Source organism: Lepidochelys kempii, chromosome 6 (genome assembly GCF_965140285.1).
Source record: "Lepidochelys kempii isolate rLepKem1 chromosome 6, rLepKem1.hap1, whole genome shotgun sequence".
NCBI lineage: Eukaryota > Metazoa > Chordata > Testudines > Cheloniidae > Lepidochelys > Lepidochelys kempii.
In genome coordinates, this window is record NC_136385.1 from 70,291,806 (window position 1) to 70,311,489 (window position 19,684).

The 19,684-nt window shown below is 44.1% G+C and overlaps 1 protein-coding gene across 5 annotated transcripts in view; it reads right to left on the reverse strand.

Annotated features, from left to right (window-relative positions):
* STARD9 (StAR related lipid transfer domain containing 9) overlaps positions 1-19,684 on the reverse strand; it is a 244,365-nt gene that overhangs the window by 215,723 nt on the left and 8,958 nt on the right. For all 5 annotated transcript variants that reach the window (XR_012159442.2, XM_073348593.2, XM_073348592.2 and 2 more), the window contains exon 2: positions 2,762-2,831. Coding sequence is in view for 4 of the 5 variants with exons in the window: in XM_073348593.2 (XP_073204694.2) it covers positions 2,762-2,831 (70 nt within the window). In the remaining variant the exon portion in view is untranslated. The remainder of the gene's footprint in view (positions 1-2,761; positions 2,832-19,684) is intronic.

The window sequence follows — 19,684 nt, forward strand, 5'->3', positions numbered from 1 at the left end:
AACTGTAAGGAGACTCTGGAATATGTTTGACGCATATAACCATCAGTAAAACAATTAAAATGGAAAAACTACCAAGAACACCTGGTTTCAGAGTAGCAGCCGTGTTAGTCTGTATTCGCAAAAAGAAAAGGAGGACTTGTGGCACCTTAGAGACTAACCAATTTATTAGAGCATAAGCTTTCGTGAGCTACAGCTCACTTCCTCAGATGCATATCGTGGAAACTGCAGCAGGCTTTATATATACACAGAGAATATGAAACAATACCTATTCCCACCCCACTGTCCTGCTGGTAATAGCTTATCTAAAGTGATTTCCAGCACAAATCCAGGTTTTCTCACCCTCCACCCCCCCACACAAATTCACTCTCCTGCTGGTGATAGCCCATCCAAAGTGACAACTCTTTACACAATGTGCATGACAATCAAGCTGGGCTATTTCCTGCATAAATCCAGGTTCTCACATCCCCCCCACCCCCATACACACACAAACTCACTCTCCTGCTGGTAATAGCTCATCCAAACTGACCACTCTTCAAGTTAAAATCCAAGTTAAACCAGAACATCTGGGGGGGGGGGGGTAAGAAAAAACAAGAGGAAACAGGCTACCTTGCATAATGACTTAGCCACTCCAAGTCTCTATGCAAAAAGAAAAGGAGGACTTGTGGCACCTTAGAGACTAACCAATTTATTAGACAAAAAGAAAAGGAGGACTTGTGGCACCTTAGAGACTAACCAATTTATTAGAGACTTGGAGTGGCTAAGTCATTATGCAAGGTAGCCTGTTTCCTCTTGTTTTTTCCTACCCCCCCACCCCAGATGTTCTGGTTTAACTTGGATTTTAACTTGAAGAGTGGTCAGTTTGGATGAGCTATTACCAGCAGGAGAGTGAGTTTGTGTGTGTATGGGGGTGGGGGGGATGTGAGAACCTGGATTTATGCAGGAAATAGCCCAGCTTGATTGTCATGCACATTGTGTAAAGAGTTGTCACTTTGGATGGGCTATCACCAGCAGGAGAGTGAATTTGTGTGGGGGGGTGGAGGGTGAGAAAACCTGGATTTGTGCTGGAAATCACTTTAGATAAGCTATTACCAGCAGGACAGTGGGGTGGGAATAGGTATTGTTTCATATTCTCTGTGTATATATAAAGCCTGCTGCAGTTTCCACGATATGCATCTGAGGAAGTGAGCTGTAGCTCACGAAAGCTTATGCTCTAATAAATTGGTTAGTCTCTAAGGTGCCACAAGTCCTCCTTTTCTTTTTTCAAGAACACCTGGTCTCTGCAAACTCCTCAACATTTGTGCCATCTTATTGTGACCTCCTATTTGCTCTGTCTGTACATTTACTTTAATTACCTTATGAAATTACCAGTATAATTTCTCACCTATTTTCAAATAGGCATGACGAAGGGAACCAAATCTTCATAAGGTACCAGAAACTCTATTGTTGAAACAAATGTTAGGCTACTGACATTAGCTCAATTTGCTTTAGTTCTAGGACCCTGTGTCCCTAGGTAAGTAGACCAGGAAATCTTAATTTGACTTTATTTTAGAGGGTAGAAGAGCAATGGTTATTCAAAGATTTAAATTAGAATTACAGTCCTACCGTCTTTTGCTATGTCAGTTTTAGGTGCAAAGCTTTAAAGTGCTGAAAAAGGAAATACTTCCATAGGTCCCTAGGCCCTAATCCTGCAAACTGTTCCACATGGGGAGAGCCCTGCACCTGCACAGAGCCAAACTGATTCAAGGTTGGCCCATATGGAGCAATTTACAGAATTGGGGCCATAATATTTATACATGATAAAGAAAGGAAATGTGCAGCAGGTGAGCAGTTACTTCCCCCTCTGGCATCTCTCGCATTGCTGAGCACTATCAATTGCTATCCTAACAGGATAGAGCCCAGATTAGCAGCCAGAACAAGAGGGTAAAAGGCGTAAGTCCATTCATCTCATCTGTGCCAAGCTTCCTCTTAAGAAATTTAAAATACTAATTCTCTTGAACAAGTCTTCTAATATAATTGGGCTGACAATGCAGATATAAACAAAAAAGCAAACAAGCAAGCAAGAAAACATGAGTCCTTTAGAATTCCCACAGTTATCTAGATTATTCTACATTTCATTCATTTGCCTTTTGAAGAGGAAAGAGCATGGAAACACAGACTTTGGTCCCATTTTACTAATTTACTGAGTAGCTTAGCAGCATTAAAAGCCTCAGTGTCTGAAACACAGCTCTGGTTCTCATGTCCCATGCAGGTAGCCTCCAAGAATCCCAAAAGGAAAGAAAGGAGGGTGCAGTAAATCAATTCTCAGTGTTCCTAGTCACCCATCAAAGCCTTAACTGTGGCTGAATACATTTTGTTCAATTTCACACATTAGTTGCAATCACATCTCACTGCAAATGGTGGGAGAAAAAAAGAGAAAAGGAAAGAGAAAGTTATCCAGACGTTTGGGATTTTGTGATTATCTTACTGTTACTAACAATTTACTGACAGGCTTGAACGATGGTATGCAGCCACAGTACTGAGGCTTTGATAGATACAGAAAACAGAAAGTAAGAGAAGCACAGCTAGATGTTCTTTATCTTACAAAAACACAGATGTTCATGGCAATTCTAAAACGCCATATCTGTGCCAATTAAAGATTCTTTCTTAATATTTCCTTCCTTTCCTGTAATATAATATTACAGCTATACATTCCTACAGAATTTCATAATTATTCTACAACCATCAGAGTTTAAGAAGCAGAAGAAAAAACAAACAAACTTACCTTTATGTTTCTGACTTTTGCCACTTTTTCATCAACTTCTACAACTATTCTTCCCCCTTCTGCATTCTCTCTGGAAACAGATAAAAAAATTCAGTTAAAATATGAAAAAGACTAAAGATTTGTATTAAATATTAGATTTATGGGCTTGCACTACTATAATTAAGAGCAACTTGTATGATTAATTCTAACACAGACAGACAATCCAGCTTATAAAAACTCCCTCATGGCAGCAAGAAATTATTGTAGCTTTGTAGTCTAGTGTCTTTACAGTCAGAAAAAGTAGCAAAGAGCACCAGACTCATGAAAAAGTTTCAGCACAAGTCTTAAAAACCACAACTAAGGAAATAAGTATTTTAAACTGTTTGGAATTTAGATCAGATGTTCTTATAAAAGCTGAGCCAACTGTACTTTGAGAGAGATATTGCGCTATGTTTTATTTTTACCGTACAATCCCAAATTGACGGCGATGTCCAAAAGGTCATTTACATTACATTTCAGGACTTTTTTTGTCTCACGGGTTAGAATGCTTCATCAGGGATAAACAGTTTAAATTGCTAGGGGTCAAACACGGCTGTTTGATACTCAAGGAAAACTCCCATTCACTTCAATGGGAGTTGTGTTCACGTACATCCAACTTCTGCCATCCTTAAGTTACTACTACCGTAGAATTGAAAAGGTTGGGGGGGTTAGAGCGAAATCACCATTTCTGTGCACCTAGTAGGATTTCTCATTGAAGCCAAGGAGGTTCTTCTCATGTTGGTTCACAGTTCAGAGGGAGGGTATTGGGGAGCCGTGGGTGGGGAGGAGAAATGGCCCACCTTGATTATCATACACATTGTAAGTAGAGTGATCACTTTAGATAAGCTATTACCAACAGGAGAGTGGGTTTGTTTGAAGGGGGGAGGGGAACCTGGATTTGTGCTGGAAATGGCCCACCTTGATTATCATACACATTGTAAGGAGAGTGATCACTTTCGATAAGCTATTACCAACGGGAGAGCGGGGTGGGGGGAGAGAAAACCTATTGTAGTGATAAACACCCATTTTTTCATGATTTGTGTGTATAAAAACAAACATCTTCTGTATTTTCCACAGTATGCATCCGATGAAGTGAGCTGTAGCTCACGAAAGCTTATGCTCAAATAAATTGGTTAGTCTCTAAGGTGCCACAAGTACTCCTTTTCTTTTTACCTCTACTCAAAAGATGTTCAGCCGTCTCCAGAGAACTATGCTAAGACTCAAGCCGTTTTACCCTATTAACCAGCTATTCACCTAAATAATATGCCACTTGGAAACAACATCCAATAACAGGCAATAATTTGAGAACTGTGGAAGGACACAGGAACAGAAAGGCTAAATGCTACTTATTTGTTCCCAGCTCTGTTTAAGATATGGTTGTTGGGTTTCTAGCAGTCTTAAGGACTATAAGAACAAAGTTTGTTTAATGAAGGCCAACGGACCTGGCAGACAAAAATTAAAAACAGACCCAGAAATGAGGGGGTGTGACAGGGACATTCAGTTCTCCTGCATTCTGCCTCTAAGGGCTGTGTGGGGCACTTCAATCTTATCCTCCTGGCACCCCCTGCAGGTTGTTGACTTCACTAGGCAGGTCTTTAGTGGCTCAGCCCTCCAGCCCAGTCACATAGTCAACTATTAACCCCTTCCAGGGTTAACGAAGGTTCAAAGAAGAGCAGAGCTCCAGTAAAAAAATGTCAACCCCCCTGGAGTTTTTAATAGATTGTTGAGGGCAGCATGGGGGCTCCGGGAGATTCTCTATGAGAATTTATGCCCTGACGAGGAGTAACGTGTGCCCTCGTTAGCGTCTTCAGCCCTGTCTCTGGGCCCTTTGAATCTAGACCGTCTCAGGCTTTTAAACAAGCTGCACCCCCTTTCTGGGGTGGGTTACAGTTCTCAGGTCCTCTCTCCCACAGCTGTAAGTGCAGCCTGTCACACACCGGTGGCCAGAGCAGAACCCCTACTTTGCCATCTAGCCTCAGTCACAAACTGAGCTGCTCGCAGGCCCTGCAGATCCTTTTATCTGAGCCTGTTAGGCTCTAATTGGCTGCTTCTAAGCAGCCTCTCTAGGCAGGCCTGGAGACCCCGCCTTTGCTGTTCCTTTCCTGGGGCAGGGTGTGGTAGGACCACAGGGCATCCACGAGGAGGCCCATGAAGGACCTGGTACGCCTCATCACAGTGAGGAGGACAGAAAAGCTACACAAACTATGCTTAGAGCAGGAGCCCCTCAGTTTCTTTCTGTGTGTTTATACTGTGCCCAGGACTACAGGACCCTAATCCTGACTGGGAACTGCTGCAATATAAATATGTAATCAAAATAATAAGTGAAATTCACTGTTCCCATTCCACATGGGTTGTATATAGCCCTAAGAACAGACAAATTCTCTAGTAAGCTGGAACCCATGACATACTCTCCCATACCAAAGCAACACTGTTTAGGTAAAGCAGAAGTGATAATTTTACTCTTTCCAAATAAAGATTCTTCAAACTACAGTAAAATATAAGAAAACAAAGAAAAAAGGACGAAGGAGAAAATTCAAAACGAAAGCAGACTGCATAAAGATTGCATACATAAAGTAGTGCCTTTCATTGGTGGGTAATTATCCCCTTTCCACAGATGAAGAAACTGAAGTACAAATGCGTTAAGCAATCTTGTCCAAAGTTACATGGCAAGTCATTTGCAATCAGGAACAGAACTCAAGTTCTTTTAACTCTAAATCCTCTTCTCTACCCACCACACAGTCTAATCCTATAAACATTTGCCAGATGATATGCTTCTATTTAGGCATAAGCTGAGGAACATTGGTAAAGGAAGCATGGCTTATAGCTGAAGTATGGGAGGAACAAGCAAGAGATCTGTGTCACAACCTTAGACAAATCATTTCACTTCTCTATGCCTCAGTTTTTTCTCTTATCTATAAACTGAGACATAACACACAAGGATATTGCAACTCAATGTTTGTAAAGACTTTTCTGATCGTTGGAGGAAAGGTACTACATGGAAGTACAAAATACTATTAATATAAGAGTTTCTAACAAATTTTTAAAACATTCTTTATATTTGCACATTAAGGGCCATAGTCTATCTATTCTCATGCAGGTTTCAGAGTAGCAGCCGTGTTAGTCTGTATTTGCAAAAAGAAAAGGAGTACTTGTGGCACCTTAGAGACTAACAAATCTATTTGAGCATAAGCTTTCATGAGATTTTCAATGAAGTGAGCTGTAGCTCACGAAAGCTTATGCTCAAATAGATTTGTTAGTCTCTAAGGTGCCACAGGTACTCCTATTCTTGTGCAGTAATTCAGGGAAGTGATAGTTGGGGGCACAGGGAACCTCCCACACTTTGCAAACCAAACATCAGAAACCTGCACCTTATGCTCTCTGAGCACAAGACAATGTGGGGGAGACAAGCATCACACAGCATCAGAGACACTAGAAATCCCAGCGAGGGAAGCAAGGGGCTCACATCACTTTCTTACCAACCATTCACTAGCCCAGTTCATCCTCTTTAAAAGGTGCAACAGTTGCAGTGACTGCACATGCTCCCCCAGCACTCTGTCGAAGGAAAGCCTCTGGGAACTGTTGCAGGGCCCTTCTAACACAGATATAGCCTATGAAAATCATCTTCCAGCACCAAGTGTAAGTATTGGGAGACAAACTGAAAAAGAACAGCTCTCTCTATATTTTAGTTTACAGTTGATTTTTTTTAAAATCAGCTTAATGGGCAAAAAGTATTGTAGTTAATTTGATGGAGGGAAATAACTTTAAAAATATTTACAGAAGATTGCACTACAAAACAAAGTAACCTGAGTAGTAAGTGTGTGCTTGAGATCAGCGCTTTCAGTATCAACACACCATGTCAAATAAAACCATACAACATGGATATATTAGTTACAGTAAGAACTGTTTACATAAAACTCTGTGATTCAAGTCTAATTGCCATCTGTCAGACTAGGGGTGGGCAAACTACAGCCTGCAGGCCACATCTGGCTCATCAGACCTTCTAATCCGGTCCTCAGCACCTGCTCATCGGGGGTTTGCCCTGCTCCTTGCAGCTCCCAGGAAGCAGCTGGCATGATCCCAGCCCCCGGCTCCTAAGTAGTATGCAGAGGCATGGCCAATGGGAGCTGTGGGGGTGGCACCTGCCAACAGGGCAGCGCTTCTGTGTAGGAGCCAGAGGGGGGACATGCTTCCAGGAGCTGCTTGAGGTAAACGCCACCCTGAGCCTGCACCTCTGAGCCCCCACCCAGGTACCCCAATCCTCTACCCCAACCCTGATCCCCCTCCTGCCCTCTGAACCCCTCGATCCCAGCCCAGAGCCCCCTCTTGTACCCCAAACCCCTCATCCCCGGCCCCACCCGAGAGCCCGCACCCCCAGGCAAAGCCCTCACCATTCCCCGTGCCCCAACAACCTGTCCAATCCCTAATCCCCCTCCCACCCTCCAGAGCTCCCTCCTGCACCCCAAACTCCTCATCCTCAGCCCGACCCGAGCCCGTACACCCAGCCAGAATCTTCACACACACCCCGTGCCCCAAGAGCCTGCCCCATCCCTGATCCCCCTCCTGCCCTCCAAACCCCTTTGTCCCAGCCCAGAGCACCCTCTTGCACCCCAAACCCATCACCCCCAGCCCAACCCCAGAGCCCACACCCCCAGCCGGAGCCCTCACCCCCCTCCCTCACCCCCCAACCTCCTGCCCCAGCCTGGAGCAACCCCCTGCACCCTGAACTCATTTCTGGCCCCACCCCATAGCCCACACCCCCAAACAAAGCCCTCACCCCCTCTCATACCCCTACCCCCAATTTTGTGAGCATTCATGGCCCGCCATATAATTTCCATACCCTGATGTGGCCTTCAGGCCAAAGAGTTTGCCCACCCCTGTGCCAGACCAAACACCTGAATTTATTGATGCTGATAAGATCATAAGGTAAACATTTGCTTAACAAATCAGTAGGTAGAGTTCTGATAAGAAGATTCGGTGGGGGGGGGGGGGGCAAACCAAGACACACAGGGTCAAATTCTGCAGTAGTGTAAATGATAGCGTAAGTTAGCTAGAAAATAGCATAGTACTGTAACTTGCACTAGTCTGACATCCAGCACATGTGGAAAAGGGTTTATTTTACATACTGAGGACACAGAAAAGGGTGGGAGCAAGGCTAGAATAAGACACAGAGACTATAGGCTCATGTCTAAGCCTCCAGCTCCTACAGTTATGTAATTACATCAGACCCTCAGTTTTCATTAAAAAAAAAAAAAAAGTATCTAGCCTCATGGTAATGGAAAAAAGCTTGAAAATGTGAACTGAGCATAACCAATGCAGTGATGTCTCCCTGTGCCTGTAGAGAGCATGATATCATAATTTTGAGGGGTGAGCTACCCCTTCCATCCACATGGGGTGTGAACTCCAAAATCCACTGCTTTAGCAGTCCCACCAAAACCACCTCAGCAGAAGACTCTGCCGCAGGAGAGACATGCAGCAGGCCTTACTCACCCAACTACCCCAGCAGCTGGGATATATACAAAGAGCTTGTCTAAACAAATGCTTAGTTTGCAGAAGCTGGGGCATAAATCTACCCCGTACCACCTTGCTGCACACGAAGCGTCCATGTGGATCCTCCTGCCGCGCACTAAAAGTTCCATAGTGCACTTTGCTTTAAAATGGGAGTAGATTAAAGAGCATGAGGGCATGTTTAGTGTGCAGCAGCAGTGTCCACCCAGACGTGAAAAATTTCACACCCTGTGCAACATAAGCAAGCTGACCTAGAGACCACTGTAGACACCGCTAGGCTGATGGAGGAATTCTTCTGTTGACCTAGCAACTACCTCATTGATTTACTAATCCCTTCTGTCACTGTAGTCAGTGTCTATACTATAGCCTGCAGCTGTGCCACTGTAGTGTTTCTAGTACAGACATACCGTTAGTAGATGGCCAGCTAGTACAGGGTAGGTTTACACCCCAGCTTTCCACAAATGCATGGGTCATCACCCTTGTGATGCCCTTGTGGCCACACTCTTAGGCACCAACTACAGTGGAGCTAGCATGTCTGTCTACCTGTACTGGGACTTGCACCTCCCAGCTGCTGTGTAGACAGACCTCAGGGGTGAAAGAGGGGATCCCTGATGCCACACTTGCTGCTCAGGAGGGAAGCAAGGGACCTGCTGCTACCCCTATGCAGCAGAAAGGAGCCCCCAGGCTGATGGGGAGGTATGTCTTCACTGAATAGTTTACCTGAGTCTGGGCACCCATGTAAGCCAAGCCCACCTGGAAGCATCCACATTGCAGAGCTACCTGTTCTTGACTCATACCTGTATAGGTGCATCCACATGGTGCTGCAGTAGATGCTGGGATTTCTGAGGTGTGTCCCAGGCTTCTTAGCACCTCACTAACTTGAGCTAATAGGAATGGTTTTGGAGTGTATAGTGGGAGTACTTGTCTGTTCTTCCCAAATACCTGGGTGGAAGAGTTCTTAGCCCACCGACACATTTAACTGAGGCACTTCTGGCTCTGCACGCTCCTTCCTTCTGTAGGTTCCAAAGACTGCCAAGACAACAACCCAGCACAGGTTCTGGAACTGTTCCTGCTTTTGTTTGCACTGTTATTGCACCAGGATGCAGAGACAGCATATGGGACACTATGGAGGGAATTTCAGCTGTAGTTTGTGACACTCAGAAGGCAGCAGTGGGTCTTGGTAAGGAGGAGATCATGCAGGCTGGATGCTGACATGGCAATGGGGAAGACAGGGGGATGCATGCTACAATTATTGCAGATTCCTTACATTCAAACTGGTGCTTCTGGTGCAGGACAACTAGCACAGCATGGTGGGACTCATCATACAGACCTGGGATGACCAGCAGTGGTTTCAGAACTTCCTGATGTGGAAGGGTTGGGGCTAGCTCCTCATACAGCATTCGTGGCCTTCCTCATGTGGACACACAAATGAGGGAGGCCATACCAGTCCAGAAGCTATTTGCTATTGCCATCTGGAAACTGGCGACACCAGATTGCTACAGGTCTGTAGCTACTCAGTTTGATGGTAGCAAGTTAACTGTCAGTACTGCAGTAGTAGTTGAGGTTTGTGAGGCAATGACTGCTTTGGTCTACCCCCAGGTGTTGAACATACCTACTATTGCCTGAAATAATAGTAGGATGACAGAGAATAGGGTTACCAAATTGCACTGGGACCACTGATGGCAGCCACTTGCCCATTGTTTGCCCACCATGAGGAGCACATGAATATGTCAATGGCAAAGGATACCACTCAAGCATTATGCAGGCCTTGGGTGACCATAAAGGCAAAGTTTACGATCACCAGCGTTGGATGCACCAGCAGGGTGCATGATATCGCGATGCTGAGACCATCTGGCATTTACTTATTTGGAGAGAATAAGGTCCCTTTCTGTTCAAACGACATGCTTATCAAAAGGATGTTTGTGCCCACTGTTATTTTAGGAAACCCAACTACTGCCCTGGTTCATGAAGCCCTAGTCTGGTATCAGAGAACCTGGCAGAAGGTTTAACCGCGCACTGAGCACTTGCAGGATGGTGACAGTGTGCACATTCGGCTGATGGCAAGACGGCATGGCCAACAAACCTGTTTGGATGCCAGTGTGCCCAGTGCCATTTGTATTATTGTGGTGTGCTGCACCCTGCACAACATCTGTGAGGCTAAAGGCGAGACCTTTCACCAGGATTCAATTCAAGACATTCCTGGTTTGCAGACTCAGTACAAGCAACCAGAAAGCATGCCTATCATCTCTGGAGTTGGGTCAAAATGAGCAGGAGAAATAAATATTATGGTATGAATTTCAGATTTAATTAATTAAAAAAATTAAGGGCACGTTTGGGGGGCTAAGATAATCAGACCAGGGGCCTGTTACCAGCATTGGTTTTAACACTACATCAGACCTGGGAAGCTTTGGAGGATGTTAATTGTTTGGAGATCTCTGATGAAAAACTTGTTCCCTCCAGTGACATAAGAACATAAGAATGGCCATACTGGGTCAGACCAAAGGTCCATGCAGCCCAGTATCCTGTCTACTGACAGTGGCCAACACCAGGTGCCCCAGAGGAAGTGAACCTAACAGGTAATGATCTAGTGATCTCTCTCCTGCCATCCATCTCCACCCTCTGACAAACCTGGTAGCTAATCAGCCTATCAATAGATGGAGAGAGCTGGTAAGCTACAGGAAACTCACCAACTGTCTTGAATATCTCATGTATGAAAAATTCTCAAGCATTTTGTATAGATGCAGATTTCAGATGCATCTTCCAAAATCATGTTTTTTGCTTTACTCATACCAGAAGGCATCCAGAACCCTGCCGTAATCCTCTGGCCAGCTAGCAGCATGCTAGGATGGCATCTTCTCTCACTGTGCAGCTGAGCTGCACCGAGCAGTGCAAAAGGGTCCAGGCCATGTGAAATGACGAGTTAAACACCAACCAGGTTTATATAAAGCAGTAGGAGGGTAGCTGTGACACAGGCCCATTGGTGCCAGCTGGCAAAGGGGTCACTGTTCCTCACAAGTAACTCCTGTCTTAGACCTGACAAAAACTCACTATACCTTATTAGTCACTAACACTTTAATGATATTTATCAATGAAAGGTAGCACATGATGTCTCTACTGAAAGCTTGTAATTTATAAATACTCATAATTATTGCGAGATGCATGTAAGGGTAATATTTAAGGAATAACAATTATATTGAAAGCTTTGCCTTATGGTCTTGGAATAAAAGTTAATTACCAAGGAATCAATGATGGTCCATTCAAGCAGGAAGGCATTGTCATCCCTACCTCTTTAACCAGAGATGTAATACAAGGTTCAATTGGATTATCCTGGCCCCATCCCAGAACAAGCAATAGGAAAATATACAGACAAATTAGAGTATTGGGCCAAAAGAAATCTGATGAGGTTCAACAAGGACAAGTGCAGAGTCCTGCACTTAGGACGGAAGAATCCCATGCACCGCTACAGACTAGGGACCGAATGGCTAGGCAACAGTTCTGCAGAAAAGGACCTAGGGGTTACAGTGGACAAGAAGCTGGATATGAGTCAACAGTGTGCCTTTGTTTTTTTGGGCTGTATAAGTAGGGGCATTGCCAGCAGATCAAGGGACATGATTGCTCCCCTCCACTGACATTGGTGAGGCCTCACCTGGAGTACTGTGTCCAGTTTTGGGCCCCACACTACAAGAAGGATGTGGAAAAATTGGAAAGAGTCCAGCAGAGGGCAACAAAAATGATTAGGGGACTGGAACACATGACTTACAAGGAGAGGCTGAGGGAACTGGGATTGTTTAGTCTGCAGAAGAGAAGAATGTTGGGGGATTTGATAGCTGCTTTCAACTACCTGAAAGGGGGTTCCAAAGAGGATGGCTCTAGACTGTTCTCAGTGGTAGCAGATGACAGAACAAGGAGTAATGGTCTCAAGTTGCAGTGGGGGAGGTTTAGGTTGGATATTAGGAAAAACTTTTTCACTAGGAGGGTGGTGAAGCACTGGGATGCGTCACCTAGGGAGGTGGTGGAATCTCCTTCCTTTGAGGTTTTTAAGATCAGGCTTGACAAAGCCCTGGCTGGGATGATTTAGTTGGGGAATTGGTCCTGCTTTGAGCAGGGGGTTGGACTAGATGACCTCCTGTGGTCCCTTCCAACCCTGATATTCTAAGATTCTATTAAACCATCAAAGAAAACAGCAACTAATCAAAACAACTTTAAAAAAAAAAAAAAAGGTAAAAAAGTAACATTGTAACAGACGGGGGATTGCCCTGTCCCCAAATAAATACAAAAGACTGATTCACTATATCACAGGGTGGAGAAAGACACTCCGCATCTATTCACTGGGGCAACACCTTCTAGAGTGAGGGTGTTTCATGAAAGATTGGATCCTAGTTACTGGGAAAGAAGCCAGCTCTATAACAGACTGAACTCTGACAGGTGAACCTACTTTATTAGACAGGAAAGGTAACTACCAATAAGTGTAGATCCCAGTTAACATTTTATAATTTTGTTTTGTATTGTAATAATTTTCATTACTCTCTCGTTTCTAGTGAAATCTTTATTCTTTCTTAAATAAGCCTTTTGTTTTATTGAAAATGCTCACAAGTGCAGTGGATTACACAGGAGTAGTGATTTAAGATAAAACTGGCAAACTGGAGTACGCTGCTCCTTTGGGAGCAGAGGATCTGGGATGTGTGCGAGTAGCCAGCGTCAGGGACTAGATATCACAGGGGAACAATTTAAGAGGACTGGGGTGCACTTTTTGTTAACTTGAAAGGCAAAGACAGGGCTGGCATAGTCTGGAGGAGAGTGCATGAGTGGATAACAGGCTGGTGGTGTTAGGGAGCTGACACCCAGCTACCACAGGCAAGACTTCCTGTCACTGGAAATAGGGGGTAACAAGGTGATTCACAGCCCTGGGTACAAGAGCCATCACAGTAGTTTCCAGTGCATAGGAGGTGAGTGGGAAGTAAGTAGAAGGACTCGAAAACACAGGCCCAGACAACTGTGGCGTGGCTTTGGAGGACTATGGAAATCTGAGCTCTGCAATCCAGGCTTCAGCTGCAGCCACAATACAAAGTAGGCAGGTGAGGGTAGGGCTCACATTACAGTGAAATCCAGGCTCTAAACTATACTCCAAGCTGGGCATGCTAAAAGTTGAGTTAAACCTGCAGTGAAGGCAGTCTCAGAGTTTCTTCAAACTATCACTACTACTATCACTCAAAGTTTGAGGGTAGGGCTTGAGGGTTGAGAGGTGATTCTGAGGCAGTCATGGGAGGCCTATGTTATGCTATGCCTAACATAGGTGTGGACTTTTACTTTTCCCCGGGGGGCGCTCCACCCCAAGGCCCCTTCCCCATTTCACCCCTCCCCCAAGGCCCTGTCCTCACTCCATCTCTTCCCACCCCCAATTCGCTTCCTCCCCAAGGCCCTGTCCTCGCTCGGCCCCTCCCCCAAGGCCCACCCCACTCTGCTCCATCCCTGAGGGATCCCTGCCCACCTGCTGCTTGCTGGTCTTCACCTTCCTCCAAGCCTCTCCACAAGCCGCACTCCTAATCAGCTGATCTGGGGCACCACCAAACAGCTGTAGCTGGTGGGTGCTGAGCACCCACTATTTTTTTTCCCCATAGGTGCTCCAACTCCAGAGCACCCATGATGGCCCCAAATTGTCCTCATCTAGTCCTACCTATAGCAGAAAAGCAGCTAACAGGAAAATAAATAAGGTACAAGGGCTTGCTTTAAACACCAATCATTGGCTGCTTTTCCTGCTACATATACATAAAGGGAGTTTTGCCAGTGACTTCAGTGGGACCAGAATTTCACCATGTGTGTTAACTACACTCATTTTGTATGTGCATTGAACACTAAATCAGCACAATTTACACTTTACCCTTTACACCAATTTTCTATTCAATTTGCACCCCAATATATCAAACACTACTGCAGAATTCAGCCAGAGTCTTCAACGGGAGATATACCCTCTTACACCCAGGTGTGGATTTTGCATGTAGTAGTTTTCTGAGAGGATGTGATTTTAAATGCTGACAGTGAGCTAATTTACCATCCAAACAAGCACTCAAGTTATCCAGCATGCTGTATGTAAACATGTAATAAAAACAAACTACAGGAAACTAACACAATACCCCTCCCACACAGTTCTTTTTTCTTTACAAAAATTACCTTGAGGAAACGAATGGTGCATCTTTTAGGGCTTGTGTACACTGGCACTTTACAGCACTGCAACTTTCTCACTCAGGGGTGTGGGGGAAAAAAACAAAAACAAACAAAAAACCACCCCTGAGCGCTGCAAGTTTCAGCACTGTAATGTGCCAGGATACACAGTGCACCAACGCTGGTAGCTGCGCCCCTCATGGAGGTGGTTTTCTTCCCAGCGCTATGCCGCGACTACATGAGCCATGCTAAAGCTCAACTCAAACTTTTGAAAACAGGATTTGAGGCACTTTTGAAAATTTTACCCAAAAATCTCTATGGGTACCTTTTCTCAGAATGATACACCTTCCTCTAAACAAATGTGTTCTGAAGCTGTGAGACAGGGAGTCTTGTCTCAAGGCATGAAAACTCTGAACTAGTCGATTTAGGTCCCAGAGGAGTTCACACCATTATTCCTGCATACAAACTTTTGTCGGATTGGGGTCTTTGTGAACAAAATGCAAAACACGTTTTATATGGCTACTGTCAATTAAATAAAATTTGTTGTGGTAACCGTATTGGTCCCAGGATATTAAAAGAGACAAGGTGGATGAGGCAATCTTTTATTGAACCAACTTCTACTGGTGAAAGGTGAAACATTTAAGTACACTCAGATATGACAGAATAAGCTCAGAGGAGGAAGTCAGTAATGCATACTTTAACATATTTAAAACCACCTTTACTGAACAAGAATACTCCACCAAAAAAGTACATTGTATCGTGGACATGGAAGGGCCACCCAAAATCCCCTGAGAGAACCTGCTTCGATATGGGAATAAAAAGCCCTCCGACTGCACACCCCTCATTGTCATCTACCATCCCACATTGGAACCAATATGGGGTATCATCAAAACAACTACAACCCATACTCAGTGGGGACCACACCTTGAGATATCTTTCCCAAACCCCCACTTCTAGCTTTCCAACAACCCCCCAGCCTCGCCAAGCTCATCATCAGACGCGAGCTCCTCTAAGACCAGGACTCACCAACTCAAAGTGGTACCAGAACCTGCCATAACAGATGCAAAACCTGTAAACATATCTTCACTGCAACGATGATCAGCACCCCCCAAAACATACCTTTCAAGATCCATTGATTCTACACATGCCAATCACAACATATTGTGTGCCTCATCCAGTGCACTGAATGCCCCAATAACAAATATGTGGGTGAAACCAGACAAGAACTACACTCTTGAATGAACTCACAGAAAAATGATAAAGAACAAAAGCATCACATCACCCATGGATGAACGCTTTTCACAAAACGATCACTCCATATCTGACCTCTCAGTTCTCATCATCAAAGGAAACCTGCACAGCACCTTCAAAAGACAAGACTGGGAGCTTAGATTCATAACTTTGCTGGACACGAAAAAAAAACCTGAATAGAGACACTGGATTTATGTCTTATTACAACTATTTATAAAAAGAAAAGGAGTACTAGTGGCACCTTAGAGACTAACAAATGTATTTGAGCATAAGCATTCATGAGCAACAGCTCACTTCATCGGATGCATGCAGTGGAAAATACAGTAGGGAGATTTTTATAATACACAGAGAACATTAAACAATGGGTGTTACCATATACACTGTAATGAGGGTGATCAGGTAAAGTGAGCTATTACCAGCAGGAGAGGGGAAAAAAAAAAAAAAAAAAAAAAAAACCTTTTGTAGTGATAATCTAGGTGGGCCATTTCCAGCAGTTGACAAGAACGTGTGAGGAACAGTAGAGGGGAAAATAAACATGGGGAAATAGTTTTACTTTGTGTAATGACTCATCTACTCCCAGTCTTTATTCAAGCCTAATTTAATGGTCTCCAGTATGCAAATTAATTCCAATTCAGTAGTCTCTCATTGGAGTCTGGTTTTGAAGTTTTTTTTGTTGAAGAATTGCCACTTTTAGGTCTGTAATTGAGTGATCAGAGGGACTGAAGTGTTCTCCGACTGGTTTTTGAATGTTACAATTCTTGACGTCTAATTGGTGTTCATTTATTCTTTTACATAGAGACTGTCCAGTTTGGCCAATGTACATGGCAGAAGGTCATTGCTGGCACATGATGGCATATATCACATTGGTAGATGTGCAGGTGAACGAGTCCCTGATAGCGTGGCTGATGTGATTAGGCCCTATGATGGCGTCCCCTGAATACATATGTGGGCACAGTTGGCAATGGGCTTTGTTGCAAGGATAGGTTCCTGGGTTAGTGTTTTTGTTGTGTGGTTGCTGGGGAGTATTTGCTTCAGGTTGGGGGGCTGTCTGTAAGCAAGGACTGGCCTGTCTCCCAAGATCTGTGAGAGTGATGGGTCGTCCTTCAGGATAGGTTGTAGATCCTTGATGATGCTACACCATCTGCTCAAGAAACTACCAGAAAAAGCACAAGAACAAATCCACACAGACAAACCCCTAGAACTCCGACCAGGGGTTTTCTATCTGCTAACCAAGATCCAGAAACCTGGAAATCCTGGACGCCCCATCATCTCAGGCATTGGCACCCTAACAGCAGGATTGTCTGGCTATGTTGACTCCTTCCTCAGGCCCTATGCTACCAGCATTCCCAGTATCTTCAAGGACACCACTGACTTCCTGAGGAAACTACAATCCATCGGTGATCTTCCTGAAAACACCATCCTGGCCACTGTGGATGTAGAAGCCCTCTACACCAACATTCCACACAAAGATGGACTACAAGCTGTCAGGAACAGTATCCCTAATAATGTCACGGAAAACCTGGTGGCTGAACTTTGTGACTTCGTCCTCACCCATAACCATTTCACATTTGGGGACAATGTACACCTTCAAATCAGCGGCACTGCTATGGGTACCCACGTGGCCCGACAGTACACCAACATTTTGTGGCGGATTTAGAACGCTTCCTCAGCTCTCGTCCCCTAATGCCCCTACTCTACTTGCGCTACATTGATGACATCTTCATCATCTGGACCCATGGAAACAATGGGTGTTACCATATACCTGCTGGAAATGGCCCACCTTGATTATCACTACAAAAGGTTGTGGTTTTTTTCCCTCTCCTGCTGGTAATAGCTCTCTTTACCCGATCACTCTTGTTACAGTGTGTATGGTATTGTTTCATGTTCTCTGTGTATATAAAATCTCCCCACTGTATTTTCCACTGCATGCATCCAATGAAGTAAGCTGTAGCTCACGAAAGCTTATGCTCAAATAAATTTGTTAGTCTCTAAGGTGCCACAAATACTCCTTTTCTTTTTGCAGACAGACTAACACAGCTGCTACTCTGAAAACAATCTATAACTTACTCACTGTCCCCCATCCCCACTTCCGCCCTCCTTTCACTTTCCCCTCTACAACTGGTGAAGTGCTAAAAGGACACTTCACCTTGAAAGGTCCCTTGAAATATGTGCTAACTACTTATGCTGAACAATCTGTTCCACCTTGTATATAGCTGTACCATTCTAAATATCCTTCCCAGACCTGAGCTCTGTGTGGCTCGAAAGTATGTGATTTTCACCAACAGAAGTTGCTCCAATAAAATATATCACCTCACTCACTTTTTCTCAATTAAACAAAAACTACATATATGTCTGAAAAAATTACCACCTACTATTGTTATAAATAACACCAAAGATTAACTACATTAATGCAACATTTGAGATTTCTCATGCATAAAAGTCAGAGAATGGTTTTGTTACTTAGCCTGCTAGAAGTTATCATTACTATGGACAACAACAACAGAAATACTGTTTCAATGCAAAGGTCCAAGTTTTGGTGGTTCTTTTGCATGTAGTACTCATTAGTGGCAGGCCCCAAAGTAGCAATGACTAGTGCTTACAAAACTATTCCAGAGGCCAACCACAACATCCTTTCTATTTACATATCACAGCACATAATTAAAAAGAATGAATGGGAAGGAACATAGCATTATGTTTAGTACACTCATTCATGAAATCATTTATTAAATGGTTTAAAAAAAGCAGCACCCAACAAAAAAGCCATACTACTAATTAAACAAACATTCACTCTGTAATGTATTTTTACATATTACTTTTTAAAAAGACATGATAATCAAGACATCATGGATCACACTGATCATGGTAATTTACACTACATTAAGCTATCTGCTACACTTTAATATGCTGGAAAAATTGCGGTCTCCCTACTGAACTATTCACTAAGGCCAAATTCTTTTCTCAGCACACTGCTTGAGTTGCCAGGCTACACACTGGGGGCTTGTCTACACTGGCAATTTACAGCGCTGCAACTTTCTGCCTCAGGGGTGTGAAAAAACACCCCACTGAGCACAGCAAGTCTCAGTGCTGTAAAGCACCATGTAGACAGTGCACCAGCGCTGGGAGCCGCACTGTGCAGCGCCATGACCACACAAGCCATGTTAAAGCACTGCCACAGCAGGGCTTTAGCATTGCCAGTGCAGACTAGCCCTTAGTTTCCAGGGATCATTAGAAGGAAGAATGATTCTCCACCACCCCTAGCTATAGAACAGTAGGAAAGTCGCTCTATAGTGTTGGGGTTGCTCACAACCAATCATCTGCCTAGTCATGAATTCAACAGCCCTCTCCTATCCTACATGCTGGATTGTCGGGGGACTCCTATAGAACTGTACTATGCAGCATATAGATTGTGAGGAAAAGTATAGACGCAGGCTGAAGCTGTGTCAGCAACCACTTGCGTGTGGTGGTACCATGGCTCAGCCTTGCCACATAGCATTGCCCAGAATCAGTCGGTGACTCCAGATTAAAGACTTTACACATAAGGTAGGGCTAGCTCAAGGTCTCAGAGGGATTGGAATAGAGGGTCTCACAAATTTGAAGGAGTGCAGAGTAGCAAAATGTGACAGGCTTTTGATGGGATGACTTCCAAACAGGTTCATCTGACAGAGGCTCCTTCAAGCGGTCTGCCTGTGGGGTTCATAGAGACGGGGAGAGGGACTTTCTTCTAAAGCGAAGAGCAGTGGACCTGAAAATAAGGACCTTAGTGCTCCTTTTCCAGTCTCACAAACAACTTCAGCAGCAAACACACCTTTATTTTCTTTTTATCTGAAGGGGCTAGAGTTAAATATATATATATTGCCGTAATGAGTAGTTTTATACTATAACTAAATTCTCCCACTTTTAATAGAGTCAGATAAATGAATGTTTGTTCCAAATTCAGTGTTTCCTTTATTAACACAATCCCTAATTTTTTTAGTGGGGGAGGAAGCCCCT